General features: G+C 37.2%; 1 protein-coding gene across 13 annotated transcripts in view; it reads right to left on the reverse strand.

The window, feature by feature from the left end:
• PPM1B (protein phosphatase, Mg2+/Mn2+ dependent 1B) overlaps positions 1-12496 on the reverse strand; it is a 60088-nt gene that overhangs the window by 13639 nt on the left and 33953 nt on the right. For 12 of the 13 annotated variants that reach the window (XM_085575953.1, XM_085575951.1, XM_085575952.1 and 9 more), the window contains 2 exons: positions 6864-7727; positions 4882-4999 (listed from right to left, as the gene is read on the reverse strand). In XM_085575953.1, the coding sequence (XP_085432079.1) occupies positions 4882-4999; positions 6864-7709 (964 nt within the window). In that variant the 5' untranslated portion in view covers positions 7710-7727. Of the gene's footprint in view, positions 1-4881; positions 5000-6863; positions 7728-8021; positions 8051-12496 lie in introns of those variants that run through there. The other variant, XM_085575948.1, reaches the window with a different exon arrangement.

A 12496-nucleotide genomic window follows, 5' to 3' on the forward strand; every position in this document is an offset into this window, starting at 1 on the left:
TGGAGTGCTATTTCCTGTAGACACTGCTCTAGATAAAACTCTCCTTAAGAAGAATTAAGAATGAATCCTCTCAAGTATCATCCTAAAAAAGCTTCAGTCAGTCTGTATCTTGGCTCCTATCCAAAGATAAGAAACAAATAATTTAATTTTCTTACAATTGATTATATTTTGGATGACTGACTTAGAGCTGCTGTTTATGAGTTTCTTAAGTTAGCAGAAAAGCACACCTACCTCTAACACCTTCATCCTAAGTTTCCTAGCATTTAAACTTTTCTTCATGTCTATCACTTATCTAAGACGCAAGTGACCTTCGGGCTTCTCTTAGGACTACCAAGGTCAACAAAGTGCTTGGCAAGGTACTCACCCACTTTGTATGAAGCACATCTGTAACCCCTCAAAGCAATCACTTGTAGAATAATTACACTGCCTTGTAACAAATAAGGCACTATTACGCTTCCAAGTCCCAATTTTAAGCCAGCAGCATACAATCTTTGCAAAGAATAAGATACCTGCACTACTACTAGAAGTGATTAGAATTAAAGACTGTTCCATGAAACTTGATGTGTATTATCATCCATCCATCCATTAAGGATAAATCACGGCTAGCAAAGGAAGTGATAGCTAAGTATGCCTGAATCTTAGGATTTTCATCACTAATTCACGAATTAGCCACAACTTCTCTTATAAACTGCATTCTTTTGTTCAGTTCTACTTAGTTAGAAATAACTGTACTCCTATAATATAATTTTGCTGAAATACATTTGACAGGAAACATTTCTTATGAAAATATGCTGTTTATACCAAGAGCACATCTGGTTCTATACACAGGAAAAGTGGACAAATAGCAAGAATTAGTAATAAGAAAAACTACAAATGCAAGAAATTTCTAAATATTTATTGCAAGCATAAGGGTTGTATATCTTCTTAAAAAGGAATGAAAGCAATCACAGCTAAAGATTGCTGTATGTTTCCTGGTATTAGAAACATATATGTTTATATTGCATAGTAACTTCTCAGGGAGTGATGAACTGAACCATAAGCATCTTTTCTCCATTTCTAGAAGGTGACCAACCAAGAATTCTAGATGAACTAATCATTATCTTTTTATTTTCCTGGTATTAGAGCGAGTCATTTTATCCAGAACCTGTCTCCTCTCTTAAAAAAAAAAAAACAACTTCCTAAAGGAAAATCGAGAATAAAGCAAATGAGCATGCATGACCCATTATCATTACACATCAGTTAACAGATACACACTGTGGATGTGCTTGACAAAGGCCACCAGAGAAAGAAATCAAATGTTCTCAGAAATAGATTTATGGGCATTTACAAAATTTTCAGCTTAATCTCTATGATGTTAAGAATAACCCTACAGTTAGCTTTGCATTGCTAATATAATTCAGACACTTAAAGACTAATTCCTGGTATTATATATATGTATATTCATGAAAGTCCACTACAAAGTCTACTACTTCATCTCTGAAACACTTTTCACTAAAAGCCTAACACTTCACTCATGGATAGGCATTTTAAAAATTCAGGTAACTTCCATTTTATATAATGCAGGTCCCCAGCCAGACAGCATTACAAGTTCTCCATGTGCCAGCACCTCCTTCCATACTCAGCTATCAGATTATGACAAATGAGCTTTATACACAGTATATATTCCACATACGTAAAATGCATCATCCAGTTTAGGGGATTAACTGAGTATTTACCAGTAAGACTGTTTAAACCTATACAGATCATGTGCCCCTACTTAAGATTTGTGGGGTTAGTGGTTTTTTTGGGTTTTGTGGAGTTCTGTGATTTTTCTATTCTTAACTACAATTCTGATACACTCTTTCAAATATACTGAAACATATCAGAGAACTGAATTGACTTCTGTGCCTAGTTTTCACATTGTGGGACCAAACCTTGGATCTCTAAAAAACAGAGGGCAGAAAGTATTTGCAAGAGGCAGAAAGAAAAAAGTGACGTAGCATAACCCCACTACTGCACAAAATACCTGTGGAAGGTGCCCCGTCCATGGCAGTAGCACTGGAACTAGATGATCTTTAAGGTCCCTTCCAACCCAAATCAGCCTGTAATTCTGTGATTGTGCTTTGGAGATGGACCAATTAAATGACTCAAACCAAAAGCAGGGCTGTTCTCAGAGTCATAAATGACTCAGGCACAAGCTTAACCTCATTAAGTATTTCAGTATACTCTACAAGTGGCAGCTTTGGAATGCAGTTATTCACATTCCGTCAACCTCAAAACCCAAACTAGCAACAGAGCACTGGTATATATTTCTTCCACTAGAAATCTCTGTAAACGATGACCTGCTGAGTTTGTTTATTAATCAATCTGTTAAAAAAGTATCTCTAAGTATTAAGACAACCATTCTATTTTAAGAACTCTGGAGAGATCTTAGGGAACTAACGCAAATCATTATACAAAAATACAAAATCTCAGCATTCCACTTCCAAATGTACAGAGCACAAATGTTACATGTGCAAGTATTAAACTGCTTTTCAACTTATTTTTTACTTTTTAAAATCTAACAAAAGCATGACTAAAACACTGCTATTCTCCCTGAGCCACAGTTTAAAATGCCCCCCCAAAAAAACCCTCTTGCCTAAAAGGTTGATGGGTTTGTACAGTCAGCTTGAAATTTAAGGTCCACAAGAGAACAGAAACAGAACAGTATGTATTCATTAAGAACAAACACCAGTGATCAAACTAATATTGCTTCAGAAAGTCATAGAGGACTTTATACTAAGTTCTAATGTTGCCCTGACTTGTATTAGTCACTTAGTGAAAGTGGAGGGTATCCAAGAGAACTCATAGTTTACATTTTTGACAAGATCCATCTTTGCAGCTTGGTAGTTCCAAGACAACCTTATTTTTTTCAGAATGTTTTTACTACAGGTATAAATATAATTGTTACTGGCTATCAGCCAACTGCATATAACTTGTGAGCTGTTAACTCAATATTTTTTTTTTAATGTTCTTATTGTTAGTTTGTGTTCAAACACCATCATTTGCTTTTTGAAAGGAAGAGTCAGCCTCTAGAAAGGCATTTTAAACAAAACCATATTATCATTGTCACAATGTATCTGTCAGGCTATATGTTTTTAGAGTTGCAGATGGTTTAAACCTTCCAGGCACAACTCCTTTACACACTGTTTTCTACACTAAGTTAAAAGATGAATACAAAACTGATTAAGGCAGTTGTCGTAACAAAAAATAAACTCCACCTTCCAAAACTTTTACCAACTCTGACACTTGAGATGATACTCTTGCCCTCATGGGGTTTTTTAAAGTCAAAAGTACTCCTGCTCACTACTTAAACCCTTAAATCAGATCCTATTTTTTAAAAATCCAACATATTTCTAACCAATTTTCCTCATGCTGCTTAGTAGTTTGAAACATTTTGCTAAGGCCTTTATCCTTTCTGAACTAATAATATTCAAGGCACATGTGTAATGTAAACTGCAGTCCCACAATATTTTTTCTTTTTTTTAATTAAGGAGACTGTATCAAAATTACAATTTCATAGAATTTATCAATGCAAAAATTTGTTAAAAATCAGATAGATATTTCAAGTTCTTCTGAAGTCTGTTTCATTTTTTTTTCTCCACTCCTTGTCAGAATTTCTCAAATATGCTGTCATTTCTTGCTAAATACTTGACTTTTAAAGGCCTTGAACTCTGTCCAATTAGCAAAACACAGAATGACACAAGGAACTCAAGCAGGGAAATAAAAATCAAGAGCTGAAGCAACAGAAGTTCAAGCTTTGGAGCAATTAATTTCACTGAAGCACTTAAGCTAAACTATCATTTTGAGTCTCCACATCAGTTTGGACTAAAAACTCTCAATTATTTTTTGTATGTGTATTATTTAGTTAAATGTGGTAACAGAGCTAAAAATAATCACTTAATAGATTAGTTAATCCAGACACACTGATCACAAGTTATTTCATGACAGCTTTTCCATTAATATTAATATTCACTTATAAAAGCAATAAAATCCACTGCAGTTCCATATATTTTTCACCTGTTTGGTAACAAAGCAGCCACCAAGAAGGTGGGAATACTAACCTGTAACCACTGTGTACACCTGACTACTGACAGTGAAGGCAACTGCTCCTGGCTCTCTCCCAGAGCCTATTAACAGCTCAAGTACTCTACTCTGACACAGAAGATAACAGGTATTTATCTTAACTAGTGTCATCTAGGAAACCTGGGATGCAAGCCAAATTCCAAGAAACAGGCCTAGATTTAGCATTTGAAGTGACCACTAGTGCTCTCTAATCTCAACAGAAATTACAAATATACACCACAGTTCAATTTAGATCCCATTTGAACAAGAGGAAAACACACCCCACACAACAGCAGTGTGCTCAGAGATAACTCATACCTGAAGACTGTCATGCATATATATATTAAACTTTAGGGTGGCTACGCCAATCATCTGGATTACTGGGACATTGACACAAAAACCAAGTTCAGCTTTTTCTTTCTGTCAAAAACTTGCACAGAAAAAGGGAAGAAATAGTACAAACAGTACATCCCTTTTAATATTTCATAAGCAGGACAATAGCAAGATCATAATTTACTGAGCTGATACAACACACTACAAGGTCAGTAGTTGCATTTTAACCTATGAAGACCGCACTAAAAACTTAAGAGCTCACAAAAAGAAAAAGTTTGCAGAATACCAGGATAAACTAAGCACATGGCCTAAAACACTCTTCCTGATATACAAAAGTTCAGAATTATAACCAGGCCTAAATTTAACCCAACATAAAAGTGGCATTAATGTCTTTCATGGCTTTTGTTTTCATGCTCAAGATAGTTATGACACTACTGTGCTCATTATCACAACCAAACTTCTTACCTTCAACCCGTGATTCCAAGTACTTATCCAACTCAGCATCTTTTTTCATTGCCTCCTCTGAGACCTTAGGAGCATTTGAAAAACAAACTAATACAATACTCATGTTATCACGACTCCCCTATGTGACAAAAAAAGAAAGAGAAGTTAGTATCTTCAGTCTTATTTTTCATCTTTCTGCTCTAATCACATTTGTACTTTTTCCAGATACCGTACTACAAATAAACCTGGGGAAAAAAAGAAACCCTGAGAAAATCTAGTATTTTCACCAATAAGAACCTCTCAGTGTCCCAACTACACCTCTCACTAGAATTAATTGACTGATTTTGACTCTATATTCGTAGTATTGAAGTCTAAATAATTAATGGACTTATCTACATGTAAACCACTTAAAAACAGTATCAATAAAACAGGTCAGAAATTAAACAGTTGTGTAATGTTACCTTAAGCTAAATTGTAAAACAACTCCTGTAGCAAAATGAAATGCAGAATACTCTCCTATACTATTAGAATAACTTAGTTCAAGCAACTAATTTGCTTTAGTTGCAGGGTATTCATGTAAGCCATTACATGCATTACAAGTCTGTTTATCAGAATGCACCTGTGTCACACAGGTGTGTGAAGTATAAAATATAAATGTTTCCCATAGCCAAGCCAACCATACAGACTATCACGTGCTCAGAAATACCACCCCATGGCTTTTTTAGATACTAATTTTAATGCCAGTTCCTTACTAGCACACTGATACCATTTTCCCCTTCATATTTAATTTTCAAAATTGTAATTCACAGCCAAATTTAAAACCACAATTCTAAGTCTCTTACAAGGGGATCCAGAAGAAACATAATTTAAACTACTGGTTTGAAACTAAAATCTTAACTCCACTTTTTTTGTGTAGAATATTAAGTGCTATTAGTCACTGCATGCTGTTGCTGTACAAACACAAGCTACTGGATAGTTCTAATCATCTATCACAACAAATCCTTCTCCTGAAGCAACTATGAATTTGGCACTTGAATGAATTCCTTTAGAAATACTGCTTAGGAGTTAGCCTATATTCCCTTTTGTACCAAGCATAAAAGGACACCTATCACTCAGTATTATGTGGTAAAAGCCACAGCCTGGTTGGTACAGAGATCCAGGATCTGACTTTGGAAAATAAACATGTGTTAGCACTCAGTTTTACTGAAAGTATCTGAGAAAGTATCTTCTCCTGTAACAAGGCTGGTTGAGTTCTTGTCAGAAAAGCAATTTAAACCAATTTAAACCAATTTGGCATTTAAACCAATCATACACTGTATGGTATATGCTGGAACACAACCCTATTTCTGGAAAAAACACACAACTTACCCTTCAGAATTATAACTGTGAATTTCAGTATTCTTCAAAAATCCATGTTTAGTTTGTGGCCTTACAAAGGAACTCTGTACTAGCAGGAGCTGCACTTTTCATGGAATGCTGGAAATTGAATACCTATTAAACATATGTAGACTACCCCGTAGTTGTTCCAAACAAACTAAATTTCAGGAGTGGAAGCAAGCTCAGATGCAAAGGTGGTGTTACTCCATCTAAGCTACAATGAGCTGAGGGCACAAGTGACAGACAAACAGCACCTTGAAGAGGAGATGTGCCAACACTGGTTTTATGCAAAGGATGCAACCCAACTTCAAAGAACAAAAAACCCACAAAGTACCTTGCTCAGAATAATTTTACAAATTTTGTATTTAGAATCAACATTTAGAGATGGAACTATATGTAAGCATTACTTGGGGAAAAAAACCAGCCTTTATTTTTGCAATTGCCATCACCTTTCTAAACATATAGGGTGAGGCTGTATATTCTTCTATACAGTCAAATGGGTACAGAACTTTGAGGAAAAGAAGCTGGAGAAGGGGAACAGTAGGCCAGGAACAGCTGTGAAAACACTGTACCCATCTAACCAGAAGATGACTATAGACAGCTGTTTGGGGAAAACACTTACATACCTTATGTAAACAAGTGTCCACTACCCAATTGCACACTGTTTCCAGGTCATCTGATACTTCAAGTCTAGACTTTACATATTCACAGAGCTCTTCATTGCTCATTACATCCCAGATGCCATCACAAGCCAGGATAATAAACTCATCTTCTTCTGCCCTTAAAATTTCACACACCTCAGGCTCTGGAGAAACAAGTTGTTCTGTAGGGCCTTTACCATCAACACATTTGTAGTCATAGTCCCCCAGAGCTCGAGAAACTGCCAATGAACCATTAACACGCTGAATCATTACACTGCCTCCTGCATTCTGGATTCGCTCTTTCTCCCTCGGGTTGCAAGGTTTGTGATCCTGTGTTGAAAAACAGACTTGTCCATTCCTATACAGAACAGCACGTGAATCACCACAGTTGATAAAGTATACATGCTCAGGTGAAATCATAACTCCCACTGCTGTTGAGCCACTTCTGTCCATGCCATTTCTGAGGTCTGCAAAATTGCGCATATACTCATCAATTTTCAAAAAGCCAGTTCTGATTCCACTCTTGACATTTTCCACTGAAGGTTCAAGAGCAGATCCAGGTTTTTCTGTCGCCCTAAAGTCTTCATTGTTAGTGATGTGTTCTAATAAGTGAGTGGAGCAGTAATTTGCAACACGAGATCCCGCGTGACCATCATAGACAGCAAAAAAGGACCAGTCCTCTAAGCCATGGGGAATACCTACAACAGCTGTGTGAGCATCTTCCATTTCCACTCTCCATCCCTGCATACTGCTGAGGCCGTAACGCAAGCCATTCCCTGCACCATGAGCATTATGTTTTTCAGTTTTTGGTTTATCCAAAAATGCACCCATGTTTATGCAATATTGAATCTGGAAAACAGAGAGAAGAAGTCTTATTTATAAAACTACCATTCCATGTAAGCTTTGTTGTTAATTTCCTGTGTTTCTTCTTTATAAAACAAGTGATAAAGCATGCACACATGCAAAAGTCAATAACTATATTGGAGGAAAAAAATAATTAATACATGACATGAATAAAGTGTGAATTTCCAAACCTCTGTATCTGTTTTTAGTATTTTTTTGTTGAGGTGCTGTCTTTTTTGAAAAGCTACTTCATAAAAATTAAACAATCTCAAACATACAAAGGCAGAGGAGTTCACATACCTTTGCAGCCCAGCTGATCTTGTCATCCGCTGTGGAGACAAATTTATTATGGAAAAACAACAACTATATCACTCCTACTTTCTTTCCAGTTTTACTGTGGCATGAAGAAAATCAACTCATGTCCATAAATCAGGACTGGTCTTGCTAGCTTTTCTGTATCCTTGTAAGGCATGGCAAAAGTGACCATAGGGGAACACAGACCATCTGCCAAGGAACCAAGGCAGTAATTCCCACTTATATATGACAAAACCTCTCACAGGAATCTTTTATCAAATTATATTTAATCCTTCGTAAAATAACATTTCAATATTTATTATAGAATGAATCATAGAATGCTTAGGACTGGAAAAAACTTCAAAGATCATCTTCCTCTAACCCCCCTCACCATGGGCAGGGACACCTTCCACTAGACCAGTCTGCACAAAGCTCCATCCAACTGGGCCTTGAACACTTCCAGGGGTGGGGTATGCACAGCTTCACTGGGCAACATCTTCCAATGTCTCACCCTCACAGTAAAGAACTTCTTTCTTATCTGAAATCCAAACCTACCCTCTTACAGTTCGAAGTCATCTCCCTTGTCCTATCACTACACTTGTCCACTGGTCTCCATCCTTCTTGTATGCTATCTTTTAGGTACTTAAATGCCTCTATAAGATCTCTCCAGACTTCTTCAGGCTGAACAAACTCAATTCTCAGCCATCCCTGAAAGACTTTCAGTGTGCTTACATAGGATTTTAAGTTCAATGATCTTGATGTTAAAGTTTTTTCAATTACAAGAGATACGAGCTAAGGAAAGTAAATAACCCACAGAAAGTTAGAAGTTCTTCAATATTTGGAGATCATCTTTAGAATGCAAATTCACAGGTAAGATGTGGATAATCTATATTGAAGTTTCAGAAGGCTTCTGATTTCCTCTCCTGTACTAGACTCCAGTGTCCTACACAGACCTGAAAAATTACCTTGCCTCTGCTAGCCAGTAGAGAATACATTCTTTAATCCACAGATCTCAGAAACTCAGATAGCACAACTTCAGACCATGCTAAAAGTCATCACCCTATGAAATCCTTAGATGTGAAAATTACAGCAAATTTCATCCTAAAAGAACTGGCAAGAATTCTGCCATGACTGATCCTGAGCAACCACTCGTCTCTGACACAGTAGTAACCACCACCTACAGAGTCTACAGAGTCATGATAATCCAGTTCGAGTTTAAGAATTTGTTGCCAGGTCAGGAAGAGATTAATTAACACTTACTTCTGTTGTTCCCCTCACCTAAACAAGTATACAGTGGACTATACACAGATAAACCAAACTTCACACTACATCTCTGCTACAATGGTCTCCGTGCAGTGCTGAAAATCCCAACAGCTTGCTAAGCAGTTTTTTGGTACACATCTGATTTTGCTTTGAAAACAAACAAAATTAATCTATGTCAGAGGGTAAAGAAGACAGTACAACATACCATCACAAAACAAGAGTTCTCAGCAACCGATGTTCTCAGTTAAGAGCTGAACAAGTTCCACATAGTTTAATGGTACAACTAACATCAGTAAAAGAGACTTGTGAAAGCATTCTAGTATCTCACAATCACTATTCACAAATTACACACAATATGAAACTATTTTAAAAGCACACAAAACATTCTTACCAGTAAAACTGTCATACAGGACTGAAATGACAGATACCCTCCAATACTTCATACCTTCTATGAAATTCTTTTAATTGTGTTAAGTATGTCCTTGCATTCTTAAAATCGAAAATGTGGAAGAAATCATGTGACTGAGTGAGAAAAAAGATCAAAACCTATGCAATTGCAAAGGCCTGTGAGCTCAGTATTGTGTTGTGTTTTATAACCGTAAAAAAAACACACACTTAAAAAAAAAACCAACTACCCAAGGCATGAGTCATACCTTAGTTTTACTTACTTTATAAGTAGGCTCACTTGTGTAGAACTTATGATAAACTGGAAAACAAGAGAACAACACTACTACTCAAGATTTTGTTCTTAATATTCTAAATATTCCATTTAATATTGCAAATGAAGGATGCAGAGATTGACTTGCTATCAGTAAGTGCGTGAATCAACTTGTGTCCTTTGCCTGTTCATCACACATCTCCTGGAGGAACACAGCATTACCTTCTCTATCCTTCCCACAACAGTGTTAGAAGACAGCTTGACCTTTCCTCCTCCACACTGAAGAAACTCCTATCTCCCCCTCCTCACACATCACAGGCTCTGGCTCCTCAGTAACAGAGTGCTTCTCCGTGTCTGTGCCTTTCTTGTACTGGGAGGTGAGAAGTCCACACTGCTCTCCCGATGCAGCCTCACAAACTCCAAACAGAGAAAAATCACCACTTCTCCCAGAATACTGGATGCACCTTTTCTAATAAGTGCCAAACTTTTCTCCCTTCAGACACATTGCTCTCTAATGTTCAACACATTGTCCTGGTTCTCCATCAGGACCCACCCCTGGGCTGTCTTTGGCAAAGCTCATTCCTCAACAGTCATCAGCTGGGCTCTAGAGAGGGACAAGGTGACTTTATTCCAGGTACATGACTCCATTATACCTCCTGCTGTTACCATCAGAACACTGGTGCAGCCTACCAGGATCTATCCACTGCTAAGGCCTGCCCTTGGGCTAACTGACCACTCACTTGTATCATGTATTTTAAGCACATACACCCTTCCATTGTTCAAGTTTTTAATGAAGATTTCATCCTACTTCCTCTTAGTCAAACCATCTCAGCATTTCCCAAGGGAGTCAAGGCATTAGGCCCCAAATGTCTTTGCAGAGAAAGATTGAGTCTCAAGATAAAACACAGTCAGCAGAAGAACAGATGAAGTACCCACCTGCAAACCAGTAATTTAGTCATGGCTTAAATCAACAAACTCTAAAATTCAGTACCCTTTAGTCTTGGGATTTATTTTATGAAGATCTCATTTTTGTATGAAATTTAATTGAATAACAGATTGGTTTGATAAAACATTCATTTCTTTGTGGTGAAAATATCTACCCCACATAAAATAGTTGAAATTTTCAAGGTCAGGAAGACCATGTCTACTGTAATTCCCAAAATTTTCTTGGAAATGTACAAGGCCTTAGTTCTTGTCCATACTCCACAGACCATTCTCTAAAACACCATGTATTACTCAGATCAAAAATGAAACTCTAGGATTCTCTCCTCATAGTCTTTCCAACCCTGGAAAAGGTCGGAAAAAAGAAAACAATAATAATCAAATTAAAAAAAAAAAAAAAAAACCAAACCAAAAACTATTGCCTGGCAGGACCAATAACCACCAAGGCTCAAAGGCTTTTGGAATGCCTCTACAGAGGAGAAATTACTTCATAGGAAGAAATTAGTGGCCTCTTCCCCTCTCTGGCAATGAAAAAGTTGAATCTGAGCAATACACTACCAAAGCAGAGGATCTATCTCTCTAGTGCACATTGTTCATCTCTAGTCTTACATCAATAGCTGAGTCATTTCCAAGAGAGTTCAGAGCAACAAGTCTCCAAAAGAAGCTGACATCCCAGAGCAAAAATCTCACCCAAGGCTTAATTCTCTGAAATTCCAACCGGTATTTTTCTCTAACGTTTTCTACCAGAGTAAAATCCTATGTGAGGTCCTTATCTCATATACAGGCAACACAGGCAACAATTCAGACTCAAGAAACCAGAGACATCTAGTCTTCTGAGGTATAGAAGAATGAAAGCAAAAGTCATGTCCTCTGACATACAAGAAAAATTCATGATCAATATAATTTCTGCCCCAGCTACACAGTGAAGACTCTGGTATTGGATCAGCCATATAGTAAAGAGCCTTAAAATTAGCTGTGCATAAGCTTGTGTTTGCACTTAAGACATGCAACTCTAACTGCTGGTTTTCTCCAAAGACCTACTTAAAAATTGACAAATAGTTCCTGCTCGGGTAGAGATAGTAATTATTTTGTACTATATCATAAAGGGGAAATAGGCAGCTACTGTAAGTGAAAAGCATGCTTGTTTCAATTTAGATTTATATTTAACAGGCAGAAATATTTACTTAATGACTGTCATAAAGGCCAGAGCTGTCTTGACTTGAGCTGTGATAGAGTTAATTGTCTTCCTAGTAGCTGGTTCAGAGTTGTGGTTTGGATACAGTATGAGAATATTGTAGATAGCACATGGACGTTTTTAGCTGTTGCTAAGTACTGTTAGCTATACCAAGTCAAGGACTTGACAGTTCTCATACCCTGCCCGGAGGCAGGAGGGGCACAAGAAGTCATGACGGACACAGGCAGGACAGCTGGCCCAACCCAAACTAGCCAAAGGGATATTCCATACTATATGACATCATGTTTAATATATAAACTGGGAGGAAAGTTGGCCAGGGCTACCACTTGGGAACTGGCTGCACATTGGTCAGTGAGTGATGAGCAACTGCAATGTGCCTCATTTTTTTTTAATTCTTTCATTATTATAATTTTCTTCCTTTTC

The sequence above is a fragment of the Lonchura striata genome, chromosome 3, assembly GCF_050655825.1.
Source record: "Lonchura striata isolate lonStrDom1 chromosome 3, ASM5065582v1, whole genome shotgun sequence".
In the NCBI taxonomy this organism is placed as follows: domain Eukaryota; kingdom Metazoa; phylum Chordata; class Aves; order Passeriformes; family Estrildidae; genus Lonchura; species Lonchura striata.